The sequence below is a fragment of the Rhinatrema bivittatum genome, chromosome 4 (genome assembly GCF_901001135.1).
Source record: "Rhinatrema bivittatum chromosome 4, aRhiBiv1.1, whole genome shotgun sequence".
In the NCBI taxonomy this organism is placed as follows: Eukaryota; Metazoa; Chordata; class Amphibia; order Gymnophiona; family Rhinatrematidae; genus Rhinatrema; species Rhinatrema bivittatum.
The window spans coordinates 416,374,582-416,401,259 of record NC_042618.1 but is presented as its reverse complement, the minus strand read 5'-3'; the positions used below and the strand labels follow the sequence as shown (position 1 = coordinate 416,401,259).

At 44.3% G+C, this 26,678-nt stretch overlaps 1 protein-coding gene across 1 annotated transcript in view; it reads right to left on the bottom strand.

The window, feature by feature from the left end:
* Window positions 1-26,678, bottom strand: part of COL7A1 (collagen type VII alpha 1 chain) — a 350,074-nt gene that overhangs the window by 41,748 nt on the left and 281,648 nt on the right. The window contains exons 94-107 of the mRNA XM_029597520.1: window positions 23,352-23,387; window positions 21,995-22,054; window positions 20,716-20,841; window positions 20,017-20,088; window positions 18,790-18,825; window positions 15,863-15,922; window positions 15,541-15,585; window positions 15,404-15,439; window positions 7,387-7,422; window positions 3,139-3,195; window positions 2,417-2,488; window positions 1,679-1,750; window positions 258-293; window positions 88-168 (exon numbers count right to left, since the gene is read on the bottom strand). Coding sequence (XP_029453380.1) covers window positions 88-168; window positions 258-293; window positions 1,679-1,750; window positions 2,417-2,488; window positions 3,139-3,195; window positions 7,387-7,422; window positions 15,404-15,439; window positions 15,541-15,585; window positions 15,863-15,922; window positions 18,790-18,825; window positions 20,017-20,088; window positions 20,716-20,841; window positions 21,995-22,054; window positions 23,352-23,387 — 825 coding nt within the window. The remainder of the gene's footprint in view (window positions 1-87; window positions 169-257; window positions 294-1,678; window positions 1,751-2,416; window positions 2,489-3,138; window positions 3,196-7,386; window positions 7,423-15,403; window positions 15,440-15,540; window positions 15,586-15,862; window positions 15,923-18,789; window positions 18,826-20,016; window positions 20,089-20,715; window positions 20,842-21,994; window positions 22,055-23,351; window positions 23,388-26,678) is intronic.

Below are 26,678 nucleotides of genomic sequence, written 5' to 3'. Positions count from 1 at the left end.
ATATCCAGACGCTTTGTTAGCACACTGCAAGATTTTATTCACATAGAGGGAGAAGTTGGATAACAACAAAACTAATATGTTTCCAACCTTAGGGCCTCGCATTCCTAAGGGTCCGACATCTCCTTTCTCCCCTCGGCTGCCTGAAATTCCATCTTTGCCTGATGAGCCCTGGGAAAGAAAGCAAAAGAGAAGTGACATTTCCCGGTTGGATGCTGCACAGAAGCAGATAAATTAGCGAATTGGGGAAGGATGCTTACTGGTTCTCCAGGTTCTCCAGACTGTCCAACTTCACCCTGGCAAAAGATAGCATAAATGTTCACATTTGGATATAGATTTACCATACATATGCCTTCAGTTTCGGTTTTTATTTTATTTTTCCTGGGAATGTCTGAGATCGAAGATTGCCAATTAAAATCTCAGCCGGAAATCTTGGCTTCATTTTTAGTTGCACAAAGTTATGGATGAGTATGAACCTAAATCTGGGCAGCCAAAATCTCTCTGTTGGTAACTTTCAAACCGGCGCGTGGACGCTCTTCGGTGTGCCCAGATATTTTATGTATTTTATGGCTATGATTTGTTATTGGAAATCCAAATGTTTTTTTAACTGTGCAATTGTTAATAAGTTGTAAACCAAAGTGATGTTTTCTATGAATGTCGGGATAGAAAAACTAATAAATAAGTAAATACTTGGCCATTTTATAATTTGTGCACATGTTCAAAAATAGCCTATCCATGCGTGGACGTGCAAATCCTGCTTCTTCCATGTAAGTTAGGGGATTTTAAAAGGGGCGCGCGCCCATGCTATTTCCAATTTCATCGGTTTGTCCACCATTTTGCCCAGTTAACAGCCAGGTCCTCCAAACCCCTCTAGCTTAATAGCCTTCACTCCCCCCCAGTTACCCCAGACCCTTAAATCACCTCAGTTATGGCTAGTTTTTATTTATTTTTTTAACTTACATCTCTTCCATAGCAGAAGTAAACTTACGTGCCACTGGACCTGGGCGCGTGCCCAGGTGCTTAAGTATTTATGCACCCATCTCTTGGTCTCGCCCCAAGATGCCTGTTTCCTACCCCGACTATGCCTACATCATGCCCCTTTTTGAGAAATCTGGAAATGTGCGTGCAGTGGGAGATAGGCACCTACCTGGGCGGCTTTTAAAATTCGGTCAGTGCGCCAGCCCGGCTTGTGCGTGCATCCCCCAACTGATGTACGCGTCAGGCTTTTAAAATTCACCTCTCTGCCTAGAATTAGGTCTGCCATTTAGGTTCGGTGGGTTGTGATTGAATTTAGCCATCTTACATTGAAAATACGCACTTAGGCGACGAAACCTTCTTCTCACCCCTGGAGAGGCCTCTAGAGATTGCCCCTTTCTTTCAGCAGCAAAACTGAGCTGCTGTGAGAAGGGAAAGGTTTCTCCTGCTGAAAATTCACCCTATTTTATTTGATGTGGCTGGGAGGAGGGATGAGACTGGCAAGGTACGTAAATCCCAATCACACGAGAAAACTAAGATCTGTGGCACCCCCACAGCAAACTCTGAATGTGAATAACTCTTTTCATGTCAGTACCTGAACATCTCAATGTGTACCTTCTAGATTCCTTGAGGATTTCTGAATGGTCAAAGTGGGGTTGACAATATTACAGCGAAAGGATCTATACATACCATACATCATTCTTACCTTCTGCCCTCCAGGACCACGGGCCCCTGGGAAGCCTGTGGAGCCCTTTTCCCCCTGCTCGCCTTTCACTCCCTATTAAACCAGACAGCAATGATCACTGGACGTGAAGGAAGGGGACAAAGAACGTCTTTCCCACACACATGGCCAAAATTAATCACAAATATAATTTCTTACAGAAATCTTTACCTACAAAAAAATGACTAAATACTGCCTTTGCAATTCTTGATAATTGTGTTAATTAACTTTTGCTAAAATTATTCTTGGTACCTAATGTTTACTTGAGAAAAATGACTGCTCCTTGACATATATTATATACAAAAAAATCTACCCTTCTTCTCTCACTGTTGCTGAATTGAGATCTATTATGTTACATTGTTTATTTTAGAAATTAGTAACAAGAAAAAAATCTATTATACACCCAGTTACCTTCCTCATAGTTTTTTCTCTGTGCTCACTACTTCTTGTTAGCGATTTCTACCCAAACCATCCAAAGTACTATAAAAGCAGGCATCTCAAAGTATTACAGTATGATATTGCATACCGTCTTACCTAGTGCGTCCCCTTCTCTTAATGAATCTGTTTTGGTGACCTGAGCCATCTTCTAGGAAGCCAGGGTTCTATTCTCATATAGAGACTTGACTGGTCCTTACCTCAGAGTGGTGCATAGACAGGTACCCTTTGTACTGTCATTCTCTCTTCCTACCACCCTTCCATTTGAAGTCTAAATTGACTTTGTACCTTTTCTCCGTTATGGCCTTGGTCTCCTTTATCTCCTTTATCCCCTTCTGATCCCTTCAAGCCACGATCACCCTAAAGGGCAAAAAGAAACATAGTTGTATGTACTCCTATTTTCAAATAAATCCTTTTTCTATGGCTGAATTACAAAATGTATTTAAGTACATTTTTTTTTTAAAATAAATGTTTTAGAAACATCTTAGGACTGCGATTCTTTAAGTGTGCAACAAATCAAAAAAGTGGACTACTTTATTTCACTTTGATGGGAAAACCCTTGAAAGTTATTACATTTTTTATTCACTTCAGGTCAGAAACCAAAAAGAGGGGAACATGAGATTTTAAAATAGGAAGTTTGACAAGTTAGAAAGAAAAAGTGAACAGAAGCCTCAATGTTCCACTTCTATGAATTCTTGTTGTCATCTATAATAGGAATGTAAGCATCCCATTTGGCTGATTAAAGGTTCTGGGGTTGAGAGGTAGCACTTATCCATACACTTATCCTCCTCTTTTTATCCACATTCCACTGCAAATTAAACAATTGTTCTGCTAAACCAAATTAAATAATAGCGCTACTTCATCTTCATGGAAAATAAATCCAGGCATTGTAAGATGTTTGAATGCCTTGCACAAGATGCCAGCCACAGGATCGGCTACGTTTATCATGCATACCCTGCATCTCTAGTGTAGTACTTAACAGTTAGTATTAAATGCCATTTGGTTCTTACTGGTTCTCCCTTGTTCCCTCTGGCTCCTGCAAGTCCTTCCACTGTTACTGTTTCACCCTGCATACCACCAAGAAATACAAACCAGAGTGTTACGAGTTTTAAGTATAAATCTTTGCACTTGCTGTATCAGAAGCAAATGAAAAATCAACCCTGACACATCCATGCAGGGGATACAATGCAAATATTAAGAAAAACACTAGCAGCAAATTTGAGAGACAGATAACCTAACATATCCTGGCTTAAGAGGGAGGTTCATTCCTGTCTTGAGATGTGCAAAACAATCCAGTTTGGAGATATTATCCTGGAAGCTGGAACAATTTCATAGTGGGGTGTACAGAAAACTGTTTTTGACCCATGCATAATGGAAGCCAGTACCCCCAACTCCTATGTATCTATACACAGACACACACCATGAGGGATGATCCCATCATATTACATTGAATGATTATGACATTAATAAGTCATAAGACTGGCCAAAGGGGATGAGAACAAAGTTCCACCTAGCCTGGCATCCTATGACTGAAAGCGTCCAGCTGTGGGTGCTGAAAGAAGAAACAGGGCATGTGTAAACTGTCCATCCACTGTTATTCCAATTGCTAGCAATCATGGTTTAGGAGAACCTGGAGGAGCACACATAACATTGTGCATAGGACTGATCAAGCTTGCATACATTTTCCCTAATCTCCTTTTGAACCCAGTTTTACTGTTTGCCTCCACAATGTCCCATGACAATAAAGTCCAAAGCCTGATAGTTTGCCATAGAAAGAAGTACTTTAAACCTAGGGCACCTTCTAGTTTCTGTATTATAAGATATCGAGAAGAATAATTCCCTATTTTCTTTCACTATATAACTCTGTAGTGTTTCCTCTCAGTCGTCTCTTTTCCAAAATTAAAAGGCTCCTGGTGCGTGCACATGTTATAAAATACGATTCTCGTGTGCACATGCGGGCAGGTGGTGTCTCGCACACGCAAGGGTGGGAATTTTAAGAAAATACATGTGGCGACGTGATTGGGCTTAAACCATTTTCCACCCAGTCCGCTCCAATTAAGGTGTGGACTGGGAGGGAACTTTCCTATCCCCTTTCCTACTCTGCCTCCCTTTTCCCCTCTCCTCTCTTCTCCTCTCCTCCCCAATCCCTAAAACCCCTTTTCCTACCTTTTTTATTTGTTTTGGAACTTACTTCATCTGAATAGGAGAAGTAAGTTCCGCACGCCGGCCAGTTGCCGGTGCGCACTTCCCTGGGACAGGGCCTAATGACCGTTGTCCCGGTTGGCCCCCGCCCTGCCCAGACCCCGTCCCCCCGGCTCATCCCTTTCAAGGAGCCCACCACTTCCACATGTACCGGGGGAAATGTGCATGGCTGGGCCGTTTTTAAACTGCGCTTGGTGTGCGCGTGACCCAGCCATGTGCATATTCCCCGCGTTTTGTGCATGCCAAGCTTTTAAAATTTGGACTTTTGTGTTCTAATTTTTTGGGTCTCTCTACATATGAAAGTGATTTTATACACCTAATCATCTTTGCTATCTTTCTTCGTACCTTTTCTGGTTATTAGGGATGTGAATTGTTTTTTGACGATTTAAAATATCGTCCGATATATTTTAAATCGTCAAAAATCGTTAGAGTCGATATTTAATAGGAATTCCCCCGATTTATCGTCAAAAATCATAAATCGGGGGAAGGGGAGGGGAAGGGGGAGGGTGGGAAAACCGGCACACTAAAACATCCCTAAAAGCCACCCCGACCCTTTAAAATAAATCCCCCACCCTCCCGAACCCCCCCAATGTCTTAAATTACCTGGGGTCCAGTGGGGGGGGGTCCCGTTGTGATCTTCCACTCTCAGGCCACGGGTGCGTTGATAGAAAATGGCGCCGGCGCCATTTTGGTTCCTATCCCTCGACATCACGAGCGTAGGAGATCGCTCCCAGACCCCCGCTGGACCCCCAGGGACTTTTGGCCAGCTTGGGGGGGCCTCCTGACCCCCACAAGACTTGCCAAAAGTCCAGCGGGGGTCCGGGAACGACCTCCTGCACTCGAATCGTGTTGCCGTACGGCCGGCGCCATTTTGCCGTACGGCAATATGGCCATATGGCCATATTGCACTCACCAGGCACAAACAATAGTACGCCGGATTTTAATAGATACACGCGTATCCATTAAAATCCGGGGTCGGCACGCGCAAGGCTGCCCAAAATCGGCAGCCTGCGCATGCCGAGCCGTGCAGCCTGCCTCCGTTCCCTCTGAGGCCGCTCCGAAATCGGAGCGGCCTCGGAGGGAATGAGGCCACTCCGATTTTATATAATCGGCATATTGCCGTACGGTAATATGGCGCCGGCCGTACGGCAACACGATTCGAGTGCAGGAGGTCGTTCCCGGACCCCCGCTGGACTTTTGGCAAGTCTTGTGGGGGTCAGGAGGCCCTCTGAGGCCGCTCCGAAATCGGAGCGGCCTCAGAGGGAACTTTCCTTCCGCCTCCCCCCGTCTTCCCCTCCCTTCCCCACCCCCCCGGCCCTAACTAATTCCCCCCTACCTTTATTTCGAAAGTTACACCTGCCCGAGGCAGGCGTAACTTACGCGCGCCGGGCTGGCAGCCAGCGCGCGATTCCCCAGCCTGAGAGCAGTTTTGGAGGCCTCGGCCACGCCCCCGAAATGCCCCCAGGCCGGAACCACGCCCACGGCCCCGCCCCAGAAGACGCGCAGCCACGACACGCCCCCCAGGAAAGTCCCGGGACTTACCTGCATCCTGGGGCTTGTGCGCGCTGCCGAGCCTATTCAACATGCGTACCCCTTGAAAATCTGCCCCTTTCTGTTTGATTTGTGAATCCTTTCTTAATAATTTTTCATATTCTATGAGTCATTGGATCTATGTTTTAAGATATTATCCACAGTAACTCTAAGGTCTCCTTCCTGAGTGGTAATGATTCCTCTAGAGTCTGCTATTACATATGAAAAGAGCATTCTTTTTCCCAGATTCTTAGATTTGATAAATTGTCTTTTCCAAAAGGCATGTGGCAGCAAAGCATAAAACAAATAACACAAGTCATGAAATATATAGAAACATATTACAATACTTAAAAATATATAATAGACATCAAAATAACATCATAACATACTAACAATACAAAAAATGACAAACCAATAACCACAATAAAACAGACATAACACATAAAATACAAAACACAATAAAAATCTCAATCAAAGGAAATCATAAACTTGAAGGAAATCCTATAGCAGCTCTAAATCAAAATAATAAAATAATCATTTATAGCCATATATTAATCAGCCACTCTAACTAATCCAGGCTAAACTGCAAAAAACAATAGTACAAACCAAACAAAATATTGTAAACATTATTTTGCTTTAGTCAATATTGAAACTCATTTGCCATTTTATTGCTCACTTGCTCAGTTTTGTGAAATCTTCTGCAGACATTGTGACCTCACTATTTACTCCCTTTTCCAAAATGTTTATAAATATATTGAATTGAACTTGTTCCAGCACTGATCCTTTTAGGAAGACTACTACTGTTTATCTTCCTCCACTGCAAATAGTTCCACTGTTCGATTTCTATTTTTCATCCATTTTTGTATCCATGAGAGGACTTCTCTGTTTTTCCACAACTACCTAGTGTCATTAAAAGCAGTTAGTGTGAGACCTTATCTAAAGCTCTTTGAACATCCATGTATACTATATCAACTAGATCCACCTTATCCACATGCTTATTAACACCCTTACAGAACTTCCCTTTACAGAAGACATATTGATCCTTTCCCAACATATCTTATCTGCATATATGACTAATCAATTTTATATTAGAGACTCTACTAATATGCCCAGCTCGGATGTTAGACTATACATCTCATGGTCACACTTCAGTTAACTCATTTCAGAATCACACTCTCACCTTCATGTACAGATGTACTCACTATCCTACATCATCACTCAATAACTAATACACATGATTAATATCATTGAGATAATAAAGTGCAGTACCCTACAAGTGCCAGTGATCAAGCTTCTACAGGTAGGCTATATACTTGGCATTGTAGACCAAAATAACTGGGCAGACTAGATAGGCAGTTGGTTTTTAACTGTTGTCATCTATTATGTTACTATGTAACACACACAATGGCTCACTAACAAACACATAACATACATATATTCATACACCACTTAGTAGCAGATACCTTTTTATGAAGTTGGATTGTCATGGATCAATGAAAAAATATCTTGTAAAGACCAGCGCTTACCTTGTCGCCTTTCAGTCCCATGGGCCCAGAATCACCCTGTTTGAAAAGAAAAATTAGCTAAGAAGAGGCCATCCTCACAAGATACACTGGTGCTGTAATATAATAGAAAACAAGCATTCTTCTAACAGAAATCCCCGCCATAGGACAGATGTACAAGAAGATTATGGGCCAGTGATTATTCAGCCTAAAATGGACATTGCTACAGTGGAAGGCTGGAACTCTTTGGAGTGCTGTACAGTTGAGTTCTGACTAAAAAAACAACAAGGAAGATGGTCAAACAAAGCCAGGAAGAAAACAAAGTAGGGATAAGCCAGTCGCCTTACGTACAGGGATTCCTTTATTTATATTGCTGTTTAAATTCACAGAATGGAAGAAAATATGCACGACGCAGGCCGGTTATGTTAATACTATTTGTCTTAAGATTAACTTTACAAACTGAACAAGAGCCGCAAGGGCGATATCCAGGTGGTCTAATGTCTCTGATTTATTTCTGTGGGAGTGATGGAATGAGCAAATCTTTTAGGTTTCGTCCACATTTATTAACAATTAATAACCTTTTATTCTCAAAACATTTGAGACTTGGCAGTATTGTCCATTGTTTCTTTAACACCTTGCAAATATTCACTGACTTATTCGTAAAGGTCAAGGAACAAACAATATTATTATCAATGTGTTCTCTCTTTTTTGGTTTCAACAAATCTTGTCTATTTTATTCTAATGCAAGCTTATAACCAGAATCAATGCATTTTTCTGGATAACTTTTATTTATAAACCTTGATTTCATTTCATCTGATCTTAAATTAAAAATCCCATCCTTCATACATAATCTACAAAATCTCAAAAACTGTGAGTAGGGAAGGTATTTTTAAGGGCCCTACTATGGAAACTAGTATAATCTAATAATTTATTAGCATCTGTAGGCATACGTCAGTACAGACTCTGCCTTTACTAAATGTGATATGGATATCTAAAAATGAGATAGATTCCTTTTCAAAAACCATGCTGAATTTAAGATTGGTGTCTAGGCTATCAACCATGTATAAAATAAATTCAATCGATCAACATTGCCCTTCCATGTCATCTACATATCTGCACCATAATTTAATATTAATTGAGTAATCATTATCTTGTAAAATTTTTCTTTGAACTTAGCTACATAGAGGTTTGTTATGGATGGTGCCATGGCCGCCACCGTAGCCACACCCTTTGATTGCAAAAAGTAATCTTTCTCAATTTTCGTATTAGGCATACAGATTTTCTTTTTAAATATACTTGACCATTTTTTTTGTGCTTTTTAAACCGTTCTCCTATATTTCTTTGTTTTGATGTGGATCATTTGTATTTTTATTTTTTATTTAAGCATAAGCTTGTGCTCGAGAATTAACTGCACATGTCAATCAACCTGTTTTTTTCTAGCCTTTCGTGCACGACGCTAGCTGATTCATGATTATCAATCCCGATTTGCAGCCCATACATAATCTGTATGTTAGCACTGGCGCCCTATCTTTTATTTGACTTTTTATTAAATTATATAGCTATTATTCATATTTGTCCTGATTTTAAAAGGGCCACACCCATAAATGGGGGTTATGCAAATGGCCGGTCCTTGCGCTCGCTGCGTGCATTTTAGAATGGGTCCAGCCACGTGCATAATCCCCGTTACGCGATTAAGTGCCAAGCCCTGCAAAAGGGCCGGGTCCAGCTGGGGAGGGCGGGTGGCATGGTCTGGGTGGGGAAGGGCAGGGCGGGGGGTGGGCCAGGACAGCGCCATTAGCCGCTGTCCTGGGGAAGCACTCACTGGCAGCTGGCTGGTGTGTGGAGATTACTTCTCCTTCTGGGGAGCAGTAAGTATTAAAATAAAATAATTAGGGAGAGGGTGGATTAGGTTGGGGTCAGGGAGGAAAGGAGAAAAGGTAGGAAGGGAAGGGTTAGAGATAGGAAAGTTCCCTCCTAGTCCACTCCTTAATTGGAGCGGACTGAGAGGGCATTCGGGGAGGCCTGATTGCATCGCCGCAAATATTTTGCTAAAATCCCTTCCCTGCGTGTGCCATTGGATTTTATAATATGTGTGCACCGGCGCGCTCATATTATAAAATGGGCGCATCCATGCTGAATTTAAGATTGGTATCTAGGCTATCAACCATGGACCATGGACCAAGGACGCATGCACGTGTCCTTAAAATCAACTCAATTTTTTTTATATGTTTTTGATATGTTTAAATCCAACATGTAGCAATAAAAGACAGGAACCTTCATTGTGATTGATGATTTCAAAGTTAATCTGGTTGGTGACAATCATGGTGACTCAAGGTAAAAGAATTCATTAATTCTTTTATATGAATAATGCGATCCTTATTTTATACGCCATCAGGAACACCATCCATTTAGTTAAGAATACACTTTAATCATTGGTTATCAGTAAGAGCTTAAAGGTGTTTATTATCCCTGTGCATTGGTATTTACTTCTTGAGAATTAAATCGACCCACGGTTTAATGCATATTTTAAATATATACATTGCAGTAAATAACTAAATTCGTTTTGAAACTGAGGTGTCAAAGTTGCTCTGATTTTGGGGACACCAGCAGTGAAAAAATTGCATGCAACTCATGGATGAATTTTATCTGCCATCGGGAAGGCTGTTTATTTGATGAATAACACGCTGCACCTATCTGCAATTGTTGAGAGTTGCAAGGTAATATTTTAAAAATATTTATGTGGAAGTTAGTGGTTTGCTATAATATTTTTTTTTATTTCCATTGTAGGCATGCCTCAAAATTCCACATTTTAATAAATAAATATGTAACTTTTTTTACATTTATATTTGTGCCAATTTATGTTTTGTTTTGCTATGATTTTTAAAAAAATATTTTCTTTATATAAATGTTAAATATTTTTTTTCATCAAATGTTTAAGTTTTCTTTTCATTTTTTATAACTTTATTATTGAAATATTTTTCATATGAGCTAGAGCACAATCGATTGTGAAGAAATAATTTTGCTTCTAAGAACATAAGAACATAAGAACTAGGGATGTGAATCGTTTTTGAACGATTAAAATTATCATCAGATAATTTTAAAATCGTCCTAAATCGTCAGAGTGCACGATACAATACAAATGCCCCCGATTTATCGTCATAAATCGTCCTAAATCGTTAAATAGGGCTCGGGAATTATTTGGGGGAGGGCGGGAAAACCGGCACACCAAAACAACCCCTAAACCCACCCCGATCCTTTAAAACCAATTCCTTACCCTCCCCCACCCTCCCGAACCCCCCCAAAATGTTAAATTACCTGGTGGTCCAGTGGGGGGGTCCCGGCGCGATCTCCCGCTCTCGGGCCATCGGCGCCATTTTGGCTGCCACTAATTAAAATGGCGCCGATGGCCCGATAAAAAAAAAACCCACCCGACCCTTTAAATCACCTCCCCCACCCTCCCGACCCCCCAAAACCTTTTAAAATTACCTAGTGGTCCAGGGGGGCCTCGGGGAGCGATTTCCTGTTCCCAGGCATCAGCTGCACTAAAAAAAAATGGCGCCGATGCCCCTTTGCCCTTACCATGTGACAGGGTATCCGTGCCATTGGCTGGCCACTGTCACATGGTAGGAGCACTGGATGGCCGGCGCCATCTTTACTCATCAGCCTCTATTATAGAGTATAGTATAATAGGGGCTGAGTAAAGATGGCCGGCGCCATCTTTAAAGATGGCGCCGGCCATCAGCCCCTATTATAGATTATAGTATAATAGGGGCTGATGAGTAAAGTTGTGGTTTTTTTTAGCGGCGCGGGCCTCCCTCTTATCGATCAGATTTCCCACCCCCCAGCCAAACCTGATCGTTAAGACGATCTGGCACACGATTCACATCTCTACTAAGAACATAAGAACATGCCGTACTGGGTCAGAACAAGGGTCCATCAAGCCCAGCATCCTGTTTCCAACAGTGGCCAATCCAGGCCATAAGAACCTGGCAAGTACCCAAAAACTAAGGGGTAGATTTTACAAATCTACACGCGCGCGTACTTTTGTTCGCGCACCAGGCGTGAACAAAAGTACGTGAGATTTTATAAGATACCCGCGTAGCCATGCGTATCTTATAAAATCTGGGGTTGGCGCGTGCAAGGGGGTGCACATTTGTGTATCTTGCGTGCGCCGAACCCAGCGCGCGCTGTCCGTTCCCTCCGAGGCCGCTTCGAAATCGGAGCGGCCTCGGAGGGAACTTTCCATTCACCCCCCCGCACCTTCCCCTCCCTTCCCCTACCTAACCCACCCCCCCGGCCCTATATAAACCCCCTCCCTACCTTTATCTTAAAAGTTACTACTGCCTCCGGGCAGTAGTAACTTACACGTGCCGGCGCGGCAGGCCCCGACACAGGCCGCTGTGTCGGGGCACTCGGCCACGCCCCCGAAATGCCCCCGGACACGCCCCGAAAACGCCACTTCACTCCCGACACGCCCCCCAGGCAAGCCCCGGGACTTCTGCGCGTCCTGGGGCTTGTGCGCACCGCCGAGCCTATGCAAAATAGGCTCGGCGTGCGCAGGGGGGTTTTAAAAGGGTTACGCGCGTACCTTATGCGCGTAACCCTTTTAAAATCCGGCCCTAAGTCTATTCCATGTTACCGTTGCTAGTAATAGTGGTGGTTATTATCTAGTCTTTCTATTATCCGAAAGAGTAAATAACCGATTCACATCTACCCGTTCTAGACCTCTCATGATTTTAAACACCTCTATCATATCCCACCTCAGCCGTCTCTTCTCCAAGCTGAAAAGTCCTAGCCTCTTTAGTCTTTCCTCATAGGGGAGCTGTTCCATTCCCTTTATCATTTTGGTCGCCCTTCTCTGTACCTTCTCCATCGCAATTATATTTTTTTTGAGATGCGGTGACCAGAATTGTACACAGTATTCAAGGTGCGGTCTCACCATGGAGCGATGCAGAGGCATTATGACATTTTCCGTTTTATTCACTATTCCCTTTCTAATAATTCCCAACATTCTGTTTGCTTTTTTGACTGCTGCAGCACACTGAGCTGACGATTTCAATGTGTTATCCACTATGACACCTAGATCTCTTTCTTGGGTTGTAGCACATAATATGGAACCTAACATTGTGTAACTATAGCATGGGTTATTTTTCCCTATATGCATCACCTTGCACTTGTCCACATTAAATTTCATCTGCCATTTTGATGCCCAATTTTCCTGCCTCACAAGGTCTTCCTGCAATTTATCACAATCTGCTTGTGATTTAACTACTCTGAACAATTTTGTATCATCTGCAAATTTGATTACCTCACTTGTCGTATTTCTTTCCAGATCATTTATAAATATATTGAAAAGTAAGGGTCCCAATACAGATCCCTGAGGCACTCCACTGCCCACTCCCTTCCACTGAGAAAATTGTCCATTTAATCCTACTCTCTGTTTCCTGTCTTTTAGCCAGTTTGTAATCCACGAAAGTTTATATTTATTTTTATTAATTAGTCAATAATTTAATGTTTTGCAGCCCCTGATGCAGCCCTACCCCCCGGGTGAAACGCGGCCTGAGTCGGGCATAGTTTATTCCATTCTGTGAATTTAAACAATATAATTAAAGGAATCCCTATACCTAAGGCGAGTTGTCTGCTCCTACTTTGTTTGCTTCCCAGTTGAGTTCTGAGCCAGAAATCATTGTATCCAAACTATTTAACCTGAACAGAAGTTTGAATCTTTTTTAACTGATGTCCCAAAGTTTCAGAGTGAATGGAGCCCTTAATTTCTGCTTTGCATACAGGATGCACCAAGGTCAGAAAACTACAGATTAAAAACTGGGTGAAAACTCAGCATCTGATTGGATACATATCACACCAGCGGGATAAAAAGACTGAAGATATAAAGTCAGCACAAATTGGAAATAAAAGGAAAGTCACAAAAATCATACCAATTAGATAACTTTCGCTTAATCTAGACATTTATGCCTTTTCTTCAGCTTTATCTGTACCAAATATTATAGACCTGATTCAGGTCTTTTCTCATAGACTTGGAGGGGGGAGGGAGCATAATTTTTTAACAGCCCACATAAATTAGACAGCAAATATGCTAAAAGAAATGATCCCAACATACCTACCTGCACAAGTTACACTTGCTAAAACGTTCTGTAAATGATAGCCATTTTTTGGTTACTAATAAGCCCTGGGTGAGTCCTGTTTCATGCCAGAGCTGTTGCGGTTCTGGCCGCGAGTGCCGCAACCAGACCCTTACCTCTGTGATCCTGGACCTACTCCCTCTTCTGGAGGCCTGGTTTTGCCCTGTTTGGCAGCGTCCCTGCGGGGCCGCGCCACTGGGAAGCTTCCCATGGACGTCCTGCTTCTAGGAGCGCGCGCGCACCACTTGGATGCTTTTCTAGGCTGTTTCCCGCCAGCGGTGATCCGCCCAGTTCCTGACGTCAGACGCCGCGGCCTTGATAAGCCGGCCGCGGACACTCAGTCTTTGCCTTGCAACGGGTTTACCTCCCGGTTCCCTGTTGCACCGTGCCCCGGAGTGAGTTGCCTTGCTACTGGCTCCGTTCCTGCTTGCCCGCTACAATGCCTGTCTGGTTCCTGCTTGCCAGCTTCAGTGCCTGCTTGGTTCCTGCTTGCCAGCCACAGTGCTTGCTTGGTTCCCGCTTGCCAGCTACAGTGCCTGCTTGGTTCCTGCTTGCCAGCTACAGTGCCTGCTTGGTTCCAGTACCCGAGTCCTGCCACAGTTCCTGCCTGGTTCCAGTACCCGATTCCTTCTACAGTTCCTGCCTGGTTCCAGTACCCGATCCCTGCTACAGTTCCTGCCTGGTTCCAGTACCCGATCCCTGCTACAGTTCTTGCCTGGTTCCAGAACCTGAGCCTTGTTACAGTACTTTCTACTGTCCTAGTCTGGTTCCAGTTCCCAGTCCTGATCACCAGCTCGCCTAAGTCCCAGCAGTCGGGCCCCTGTGGCTCCTCCTGGGGGGGCTTCAGCTTCCAAGGGTGAAGCCACCTAAGTCCCAGCGGTTGGGCTCCTACGGGCTCCTCCCGGGGGAGTACCAGCCTCCAGGGTGAAGAGCACCTCTACGTCCTGCCTGAGCATCTGCCTCCCGGCCTGCCACATTCTAGAGACATTGACCATCTTTCCCAGTCTCCTGCAGGTCGGCCCAAGGGTCCACTAAACTGAGTTTCCATAACAAGAGCAGTGCAGAAAAGTAAGGGGGAGGATACCATTCAAATACAGCCCCTCCCTTTGAGGAGTCTGGAATGGCCGCCCCCTGTGAGGTTTTTGAAGCAGCTCCCTAGAGGGAGTCGGGGGGGGGGGGGGGGGGGGGGGAGTCCTTTATGGGTTTTGAGAAGTTAGGAGGTAGTTATTGCATTTGTTTGTTATTTTTTGTTTTGTTTTGCCCACAGAGAACCCTTTGAAAATTATCTTCATTGAGGGTAATTTTGTAACATCGCAGCAAAATACCACACATAAGTTACACCAACTTTCAAAGGGATTTTATTTGTGTGTGTTCGCTTTGAAAATTATGCCCACGAAAGTTACTGTATAAAAGTTACACCTGCTATCACAGTGCATACATTTCTGGTATAAATTTACATGCACATTTTATAAATCGAAAAATATGCTCATAAGTGAAAGCTCTACCCCAGCTCTGTCCCCAGGAAAACCTTTGTGCAGTACAGGTAAACCTATGTACGAACATGAGATATGCACATACGTTTACCTGCTCAATGGGCAGACAACTATGTAAAAGGCCACATCTGTGAGTAAATCACTGCTTTATTCATAGAAGTCCCTTTATAGACTATCCCCAGAATTGGAGGAAAGACTTAGAGAATCAGGCCCTAACTGTGTTTGTGAACTTGTCCCTATGCATTAAGTTAGATGATATCAAGCCTATCGATGAGTATCAATTCTCTCCTGTCTGCACATCCGTAAGAGTTGTTTTGCTGTTTAAGCTGTATCTGGCTCTACTAACGATTCCTCCGGGATTACGATCAAGTATATGAGGAGCTGGCCTACTCATACTGGTGCACTTACTTTGTCCCCACGCTCTCCTCGATTCCCGGGAGGCCCCTAAAATTTAAGAAACCATAGGCGTTAATGCAGACGGGACACCGATTCTACTTTTTCCTGGTCCTATGATGCAGAGGTAAAGCATGAGTCCCATTACTTACAGGTAGCCCGCGATCCCCTTCCAGGCCAGGCCGCCCGTCTTCACCCTGACAGCAATAATAAATGGGAAAATGCCTGAAGGAGGTGGTGAAGGGAAGGAAAGCAAAACCATAACGTAGAGAGGAAGTTAAGAAGAAATAGGCGAGGAGAAGAGGGGCAAAATGACAGCGTCAACAAGGAATAAAGAGAAAATATGAATAAAAGAATGAATGGCAAGTAAAAGAGAAGGGAGATGAAGACAAAGAGAAGATCATATTAGGAAAAAGAAAGGTAGATGAAAAGGTTTAGTTACTGGTGTGTTTAATGCTTGGCACTGTTACATACCCTTGAACCCAGGTCTCCTCTTTCTCCTCGAGGGCCTGGCTGACCAACTCCTGCATCACCCTACACGGCAAAGAGAAAAAGGGAAACAGATGCTGCTGGTGAAATTCCCGAATCAATGCTGTCCCTCTGCGTATGACTTATATTCTCCTCAATCACTCTTAGATGGAAATCGTTACTGGTTTAGGCAGTCGGGGGGGTACTTTTCAAAGGGACTTCCATGAGTAAATGGGCAAATATGGCTTTTTACAAAATTGCCTGCCCGACGTACAGGTAAACTTATGGGCAAATGTCATGTTTGCGCGGAGCTTTACACAGACTGGGGTAGATTTTATAAATGTACGCACGGGCGTACTTTTGTTCATGCACCAGGCGCGAACAAATGTACGCTGGATTTTATAAGATACGTGCGTAGCCGCGCGCATCTTATAAAATCCAGGGTCGGCGCGCGCAAGGGGGTGCACATTTGTGCAACCTGCGTGCGCCGAGCCCAGCTCGCGCTGCCTGTTCTCTCCGAGGCCGCTCCGAAATCGGAACGGCCTCGGAGGGAACTTTCTTTCCGCTGCCCCTCACCTTCCCCTCCCTTCCCCTACCTAACCCACCCCCCCAACCCTATCTAAACCCCCCCTACCTTTGTTGGCAGATTTACGCTTGCGGAAAGCAGGCGTAAATCTGCGCGCACCAGCGGGCTGCTGGCGCGCCATCACCCGACCCGGGGGCTGGCCCGGAGGCCTCGACCACGCCCCCGGGCCAGCGCCACGCCCTCGGGCCCGTCCCCGAAATGCCGCGTCACTCACGGCCCGCCCCCGACACGCCCCTCCATGTAAGCCCCGGGGCTTGCTCGCACCGCGAGCCTATGCAAAATAGGCTCGGCGCACGCAGGGGGGGTTTGGGGTAGGTTTTTGGGGGGTACGCGCGTATCGTACGCACGTACCCCTTTGAAAATCTACCCCACTGTGCAGAGGCTTTCCTTGGGTGGGGGGGGGGGGGGTGCGAAATTGGCAAGGAGCTTGCACTTATGTGTGTACTTTGGCATTTTCAAAAGGCTGCATGGAAAACGTCCCCCCAAATTTCTGCGCTGGATTTAGCAAGGTGTCATTGTGTGCTGGCAGCTTCAGTGGGGTCCTTTTCTAAAGGAGAAGTGCATGCAAACGCATATACTTTCCCTTTGAAAACTGGGGTAATTTCTGTGCATATTTGCAGTCTAATTTATAAGGGCTGTTACAAAATCACCCCCCTCTGCAGTCATGGGCTAGTGATCATAACGAAGAGAAATAAACTGTCAATGTGAAGGTCTGATTAAGATAAACTCTTTCTTTCCGGAGGGTGTCAGAGGCACGGGGAGATTTAAGGAGCAATTTTTAAGTCCTGTGGGTAGTTTGCAAGTCCGCATGTGCTTTGTACCCACAAACCTACAAGAAGGGAAACTCCCCACAGAGTTTTCCTTTGAAAATTGGGGGAAAGTTCCCTCCGAGGCCACTCCGATTTCGAAGCGGCCTCGGAGGGAACTTTCCTTCACCCTCCCCGCACCTTCCCCTCTCTTCCCCTACCTAACCCACCCCCCCCCGGCCCCATCTAACCCCACCCCTTACCTTTGTCGGCAAAGTTACGCCTGCTTCCAGCAGGCGTAACTTTGCGCGCATCGGCCGGCAGCCCCGCTCCGTCCTCCAGTCCCGGGGGCTGGTCCGGAGGCCTCGACCATGCCCCCGGGCCGGCGCCACGCCCCCGGGCCTGCCCCCGAAACACCACGGCCCGCCCCCGAAACGCCGCGTCAGTAGGCCCCGTCCCCGACACGCCCCCTTACAAAAGCCCCGGGACTTACGCGCGTCCCGGGGCTTTACGCGCGCCGGCGGCCTATGCAAAATAGGTGCGCTGGCGCGCGATGGCCCTGCGCGCGTAAATCCAGAAGGATTTACGCGCGCGGGCCTTTGAAAATCCGCCCCCCTGTGTGTATTTTCTCTTCCCCGATCTATCTCCATCCCTTTCACTCTGGCTAATCTTATGTGCTCTGCGAAACAGTGCACATCTTTTCACCCACATAGGGGAGGGGAATTTACCGGGGGTAACTGCCTACTATCCAAATAAATTCCTTTGGAAATTGTCTTGGAGCAGCTCCTCCCTCTGAAACTCACTTCCCGAACAGCTACACCTACCCCAGGGCTGTCTCCTTTTCAGGAAGCAGGTGAAAGCCTGGCTTTTCTGCCAAGTCTTTAATGGAAACTGTGAATGACTGCAAGCCACACTCCTGCTGACTGAAACCTGCCACATACACCGACACTGATGCTGGCTGGAGCTCATCCGGCATACACCGCGGCTGCTGCTAGCCGAAGCTTACCCAGCAGTCTACATGCAGTCATTAATTATCATGCCATGCTCATTGAGGATTCTGTTTGTACCAAAGTTAAGGTCTGTATTTGTTACCTTTTTAATGTCCATATGTGTGCGCTAGTTTTGGCAGTCTTTACAAGTGTGACCAACGTATATTATGTTGGGTGAATCTTTTTTAAAAAGGTGGTTAATAAATTGTAATAAATAAAATAAGGGCTAGATTTTAAAAGCCCTGCATGCGTAAATCCTGCCGGATTTACATGCGCAGGGCACTTGCGTGCCGGCACGCCTATTTTGCATAGGCTGCCGGCGTGAGCAAAGCCCCGGGACGCGCATAAGTCCCGGGGCTTTGTAAAAGGGGCGGAGGGGGCGTGTCAGGGGGGCGTGTCCTGGGGGTCAGGGAGCGGTCGAGGGTGGGTCCGGGGGCATGGCGACGGTTCGGGGGCGGGCCGGGAGGGCGGTCCCGAGTCCCCCGGCACTGTGGCCTGTGCCGGGGATGCCGAGGTGGGGCGCGCAAGTTACGCCTGCTTGAAGGTGATGAACACTTCCCTAACACAGTTCTCCATGAACTTGATATGATGGATGGCGAAATCAAATCTTACCTTATCACCCTTCAGGCCTGCAGGACCTGGAGAACCCTACAAATGAATGAAGAAATCCCAGTAAGTTGAATGAAGGCAGTGGCCACAGGAACTCATGCAAAGTGCATCTCCTTTCACAGTGTTACCATCATGCATAAAAACCATTTACAGCTACAAGCAGAATCCTGTCTGTAAGGATCAACTACCAGGGGAGTATTTTGTATTTTTAAAATGGATGTATCTGCATGGCTTGAAATCTTACCGGAACACCTCTTCTGCCTTCAAAATCCTACATATTATCCACGAAAATGTGCAAAACTATAATTGAGGCTCTAAGAATGTTTCAGCACATTGGAGAAAACATTAAGAAAACTGAAATTTAAAATTCCATGAATGTGATATTTTCTTCTGTGGACAAAAAGTCCAAGTGTTTCCTGAAGTTGCTCGTAACACACAGTTACGTCGCAAACAATTTTTGGTATTAAAAGCAAGGGTTCTGGCGTTAGGAGCATCTTTTTATTTAAAATTCCCGTGCAAGTGTCTAGTTGTTCTTCAAAAAAATAAATTCATTTTTCTGGAACCTACCCACCTGGAGGTATTTTTGACAAATAAAGAGCAGGGGTGAGAATTGTAGGAAAAGAATGGAATTTGTCTCTAAATGTATATTAATATACTATTTCCTGTAATTAACTTAGGTTAAATATCTTTGTGTATCCTCCCATTATTGGGGACTTTATTGATGAGGTACAGATAATATTGTTAAGATTTTCTTTTCTTTTTTCAATGTACTAAAGTCATTTTCTTGATTTTTTGCAAATGTGGAAAAATTTGTTAAAAATCTGAATAAAGTATAAATTTATAAAAAAAAAAAAAAATTCCATGAATGTTCAAGCTTTCTTTCAAACTTCTTTTTTTTATTGAACGTTTATTAAATGAAAGCAGAGATTATACTGCCAGTCTTGTTCTCAGCATTGTTTGTGTATTTTTGTGCAAGGTATTATGTATGTCTTTATTGTACGCTGCTTAGGCCCTTTGATAATGTAGCATATACATTTTTAGGTTAAATAATAAATACTGCACTGTTACAAAGGGCGATTTGGTGCACCAAAAGTTAAAGCTTTCTCATTCTCATTAATCAACAGCTTGATTAAGATTCCAACACACTGTCTACTGCTTTTCATTTCATTTCATATAACATTGCTCTGATCATGTGCATCCCTGGATAGCATGCATCCGTGGAAGACTTACCGCTGGTCCAAGGGAACCGGGTAGACCTTGTGCTCCTGGGTTTCCATCTCTCCCTGAGACACCAGGCAAACCCTTCAGGAGATAAGTAATCATCACTCAATAATTGTACTAGTCACAAAACTAGTTGTTTAAATTGATGTGTCCACTAGTTAACCTGCATCAACACAGCTGGAGCACGAATCAATTTTATCTCAGTCTAGTCTAGTCTAGACTCTAGTCCAGTCCAGTCCAGTCCAGATATTAGCACTGATGTACCAACTTCTTCTCCAGAGGGTCAATGGATAAGTAGTATTATAGGTAGTATTGTATCTAATTATCTAACGCACTAGTGTAATCTTTTCTTTTTTTTTTTTTTTTTTTAGTAAAAACCACTGTGTTGTGCCAATGCATTGCAGAATAATATAAGGAATAAGTAATATTTTAAAGAAGAGCAGACACTCATAACTATTAATAATGGCAAATGAACATTCTTATACCTTCCCAACACAGGTTAAGAATTGCTATGTTGGAACACTACAATCCTTAATTTATTTATTGATTTGTATAATCAAAGCAGAGTATATTGGTATAATATGTCTGAAAATGACTATAGTCAGTAAACTTTGTGCATTCATACTTCTGTGCTAAATTCTTGCTGGAAATGAAGGAGGAAGTACGAGTAACACTCTTTAAAAGATATAAACCCAATGTCTCTCTTACCCTTTCTCCGGGTGGTCCTGGTAGGCCTTGCTGTCCATTTTCTCCTCTTAGGCCCGGCACTCCAGGGGTACCTGCATGACCAGGAAGACCAGGGGGTCCAGGGGGTCCAGGTATACCAGGGTCCCCCTTGAATTGTGATAGACAACAATCAGTTTCATTCTATGAAAATGCCTGTGGTACCGAACGTTGTAATAAATATCCTTCTAAAGGGAATACCCAGCAGAAATATTTACAATATCTGCTTTTTTCTGATCCTCTTCTTCACCAAATCTGTTTTCCCTTTTCATTCCTGATATTTCCATTTTGCTCTTCCTTTTTTCATTTATACGTCTACAGAAAGATTAAGCTCCCAATTTCTTAATAAATGGCCATTCCCAAAGTCGCTAAGCATTTTTTAAAATACACTTTGGGGTAGATTTTCAGAGCCCTGCTCGCCTAAATCCGCCCAAAACCGGGCGGATTTAGGCGAGCAGGGCCCTGCGCGCCGGGAAGCCTATTTTACATAGGCCTCCCGGCGCGCGCAGAGCCCCGGGACTCGCGTAAGTCCCGGGGTTCTCGGAGGGGGGCGTGTCGGGGGCGTGTCGGGGGGCGGGCCCGGTCGTCGCGGCGTTCCGGGGGCGTGTCGGCAGCGTTTTGGGGGCGGGTACGGGGCGTGGCTACGGCCCGGGGGCGTGGCCGCGCCCTCCGTACCCGCCCCCAGGTCGCGGCCCGGCGCGCAGCAGGCCCGCTGGCGCGCGGGGATTTACGTCTCCCTCCGGGAGGCGTAAATCCCCCGACAAAGGTAAGGGGGGGGTGTAGACAGGGGCCGGGCGGGTGGGTTAGGTAGGGGAAGGGAGGGGAAGGTGAGGGGAGGGCAAAGGAAAGTTCCCTCCAAGGCCGCTCCGATTTCGGAGCGGCCTTGGAGGGAACGGGGGGAGGCAGCGCGGCTCGGCGCGCACAGGCTATACAAAATCGATAGCCTTGCGCGCGCCGATCCAGGATTTTAGTAGATACGCGCGACTACGCGCGTATCTACTAAAATCCAGCGTACTTTTGTTTGCGCCTGGAGCGCAAACAAAAGTAGGCTGTTCGCGCTCGTCTGAAAATCTACCCCTTTGTGTAGGCTGTGTAGTTTTCTAATTCCTCTAAATAAAAAATTAAAAATAACTAAAGTAAATAAATACCTTTTTCCCATTAAGGTTCATACAAATACTTCAATAATTTCCAAAGTCAAGAAGCATTCAAAGGATTAATTGCTTTAAAACATAATGCTCAACATAGTATTGCTAAGGACATTTACCTTCAGACCTTGGGGTCCCATTTGACCTGGGGGACCCTGCAACCCAACTCCTGTTTCACCCTGAGCATTTGAAATAAAAAAAATAAATGATACATTATCCTACAGAGCTTGTACATAGATATTCTTACAAATACAGTGCATGGGACTACTTAGATGTCCAGGCCAGTGGATCCTGAAAAGCTCAAATTGTAACTCCAAAGGTTTAATGGACTGAAAGTTTTCAGGATCACTGGGAAAAACTGGCTTTGGAGAAAGAGACTCCAACTGTTCCATGAACTGCTTGAAAGTTCGGCAGCTGCTCAACTCGGAATTTGTCCAAAAGAAGAGAAGTATTACTAAACGAGGGATAAATCTGACAACAGGCCTCATTTTGTTTATAAGATAAGGAAGTATGGAAAGAAGACTAGGAAAGGGTATGACAGAGACTATGGGAGGGAGAAAATAATAAGGGACACAGAAGACCTGATGTGCTAAACAGGTATATGCATTTATTAAAAAGGAAACGGGGAAGTTTTAACATTTCCCATCTTGTTTAATTTAGTTTTTAAAACAAAAGAAAAAGAAATAAAATTGTGTTTTCCTTCATTTTGTTAAATCCCCCCCCACTACCACCACACTTCCAGGCCCTGTCTCGATCCTCCCTAGTTTCCTGCCCCTCCGTCCCTATTACCCTCTTGCTGGAAATGTCTTCATGGAGCAGGAGCAATCCCAGGTCGCTCCTGCCCTGCAGCTGCCACTATTGCAAACGGTGCCCGCAGACTGGGGCCAGCAGCACTGTAAATCAATGCTGCTAGAAATGGTGTTGGCCAGGCCTAAACCCAGGCATCATTTTTTATGGCAAAAAAATTCACACTGGTGCCAGCCTCAGTCTTTCGGCGCTATTTGCAATAGCAGCAGCTGCAGGGCAGGAATGACCAAAGATCCTCCTCCTGTCCTATGAAAACATTTTCAACAAGAGGATAAAAGAGCAAGGGGTCTGGGTGGAGGAAACTGGAAAAGATCAGCTCAGGACTGGGAATTTTTTGGCTGAAGACCTGATATTTTTTTACTTTGGTTATATTTTTCATTGTGTTTCATTTTTCTTTTAAGAAATGAAACATCAAATGAACAAAAAATCAAAAAATATGTCTTTGCAACCCCTGAAACTGAAAGGTTTTCTTGTACAGTTATCTGTGGGAAAAAATGCTTAAGTACATCTGGTGCAATATAATTTATTTCTTTAATCCTTTTTATATTCCACAGTTTCTTATATTCAATTCAATGCGGATTACAACAGTGAAAACATAGCAAAATAAATGCAATATAAATGCACTATAAGAGGCATTCAAAATGTGTTTGCCCTCAATCTGACACTCACTTTATCACCTTTGACCCCAGACGATCCTTTGGAACCCTGTGAAGATCCAAAGAGAAAAGTAAGTGATGGAAAAATGTATAGGAGTCAATACAAGGACAATATCAAAGCCCTTTCCACAGAAGAGGAGGATTTGACCATTGCCCAATTTGTCTGCAGTTAAAGGTATGCTTTTTGTTTAACAGCAGGCATACTTTTATCCATGGAATCTGGAGGTGTTCCTGGGGGCATTGGGAGGAACAATGTGCACAGTTCTCAGTCAAAAACTACCCACAAATAAAGCAGGGGGCAATCTCTGCAAGTACCTTTTTCTTAGTCAATTTCAAATGACTTGGTTTACTGGTGCAAGCTCGTGCATTTTTAAGACCAAGAAGTTCCATGTAGAACTGCTTTCCAGGGTGTGCATTCATGCACATCCCTGCATCTAAGTGAATCCAAAAAAATACCCCTGTCAGGCTGCCCTTAGACTCCCTGATAATTACCAAAAGTATAGTGTGCATAGGAAAGATATTGGGGCATAGACACATACACTCTAGATTCATCAAAATGCATTATTAACGCATGGATAATGCCCATGATAAGAAAAAGGGGCATGTTTAGGGAAATTTTAAAATTACGGCACCCTGCGAGATAACATACTGCTCTGCATCAGTAGTGTGGTAAATTTATTGCCATTTCTACTATGTTCTCTCACCCTAGCTTGATGGACTCTATAACAGGGTACCATCAAGCTAGGGCGAGATAACATAGTACAAAATTTCATCTTTGTGAGACTTTCCTCACTCCAAATGATATCAAATCTTCACCTAGGTGAACTGTGCTGTTTGTTCGTCTCACTCTACATGAGAAATTGGCCCCTAAACCCTAAAACATCACCAACACCTCACCTCGAGCTATTAGATGGCCCTCCTTTAGAGATATAAATACTTCACTACTATGCTTGCCTTGTAGATAGACACACTCTCATATTCTTTGTCTCTTCTAAATTCTAAAAATTTATCATGAATTGCATTATGGCCATTTTGGGCATATCGCCACAGCATGATATTGCCCCTCATTTTCATAAATCCCACCCAAACTTCTTCCTGATCCCACCCCTTCCAAAAATTTGCATTCGTGCCATGCGCTAGCGTTATTATCGCATGCATTATGGTGTTATCACATGCATCAATGCCATAATGCATTTTGATGAATGACCTGGATAGTGAGCTAATAAGTCTTCTTCCCTTTGGAAAGTAGGATAAAATGCATTTTTTTACTGTTTACTTTAAAGAATTCAGAATGGTTATATGACAAAACAAATTCATCTATTGCCTGGTTTCAGACTTTTGAGATATTTTTATTATATTATTTATTTATTTAAAATATTTCTTTCACACATATCTATAAATCCTAAGTGGTTAACAAAGGCATACACATGGATCAACATGAAACAGTATCTGCTAGTGACACTGAATACAAATCACACAAAATTACACAATTAAAACACTAATAAAACAATTACAAGGAAAAATGCTACTATTTAATATACTTGGGAAAATAAATAATAATGACCAGTCATTCTCAATGTTCCTGCTAATGGCTGTGGGGGTCTGCTGACTGTGTTCTAACTGCAGGTCATAGCCAATGACTAGGATTATAGCATGAAGTATAGCCCTCATTTAACTTTTTTGAAAATGGTTTTAAAATGTATTCTGTTTGAATTTCAAATGTATTTGAAGAAAAATTAACCTGTGACTGTACTATACCTTGCAATAAAATTATTTTCAAGGAACACAAACTTCACCGACCTATATGACTATACATCTAAAAATTAGGGATGTGTAAAATGTGCAAAATACACAAACAAGGCCATTTTCAGTTAATTCAAGATGGAATGAACCAAAAGTAGCCTCCTATAAAAACACCTAAAATTTTGTGGGTATTTTCATATTTGTGCATTAAAAAAAAAAAAAGAGCCTCCAGTGCAGGATCCGGCCCAGAGGTCTTGTCCCATCACCGAGGCCTGGCACGGAGGCCAGGTCCTGTTGCTGCAGTTTAGACCTGGTGTTGAGGCCTAGTCCAAGGCCCAGTTCCACTGCTAAAACCTAGGTCCTTCATCAGAACCCGGTGCTGGGGCCTGGCCTGAGGCCTGGTCCCATCGCTGAGGCCCAGGCCCAGGCCTCTGCATTGGGATCAGGCCTCAAGCCAGGCTTCAGTGATGGACCCAGGCCTTGGGCCAGGTTCAACCTGAGCCTTTTTTTTTGTGGTTCAATTTGTTTTTAACCAAACTGAAAAAAATTAAATGAACTGAATCAATGAAACCCCCCAATAACAAAAACAAACCAAATAAAAAATGTTGGGGCTGCACATCCCTACTTTTAATTATTGCTGTGTCTCATGTGATAGATCCTGCAGGAGGTTGTTTGCTATATGTACACAAAAGTGGTGTACTAATGGTGAGTGTGGGGTGCGGTCCACCCTGGGTGACAGCCAGGAGGGGGGTGCCAGCTGGGAGGTCGGCGGCCGCGAGCGGAGCCCATCCCACTCGCAGTATAAGAAGGAGGCCTCTGGACTGTGAGCGGTGGAAGTACTGGGCAGCCACCTACAGTGCCATGGGTCTGGAGCCAGCAACTGTATAGCTTTTTCTTCTTCCTACCCCCCGTGGCCCGGAAGCAGAAGTGGTGGGTCTGCGCAGGCAGAAAGAAGGAAAGGTCATGCAGTTGTGGCCTGAAACAGGAGGAAGTATTTGGCACCACAGATGCAAGAAGTACAGCTGCACCAGCCCTGTGCCATCTCAAGAAAAATGAAGAATCCCCATCTGTCGCAGGGGCTGAAGGAGGAAGCTGCTGCTGTGCTTCTGATGGGAGTGGGGTAGGAAGTGAGAGAGTGTTTGTGTCTATGTGTGTGTGAGAGCGTGTGTGTGTGTGTGTGTGTCTAAGAGAGTCTGCGTGTGTCTGTATTAGAGCATGTCTGTGTCTGTGTATGTGTATGGGAGTGAGAGTGCATGTTTGTGTGTGAGAGAGGGAGCTGTGTGAAGGGGTGTGTATGTGAGAAAGAGAGAAATGGAGGGAGCCTATGTGCAGGGGTGTGTGAAAGTGTGTGCAAGACAGAGAGGGAGCCTGTGTGAAGGAGAGGGGAACCAGAGATTACTGGGGGGAGGGGAGGAGGGACGGAGAAGTAAGGGGAGGGGAGGAGGGATGGAGAAATGAATATTTGGGGGGGGGGGGGGGGGGCAAAGGAATTATCTACCCCGGGTGCCAAATACTTTAGGTCCGCCACTGAAGAACATATATGCAGAATGGCAGAAATGGAAATCACTGGTGCAAGTTTAGAAAGGAGAAGATGCAA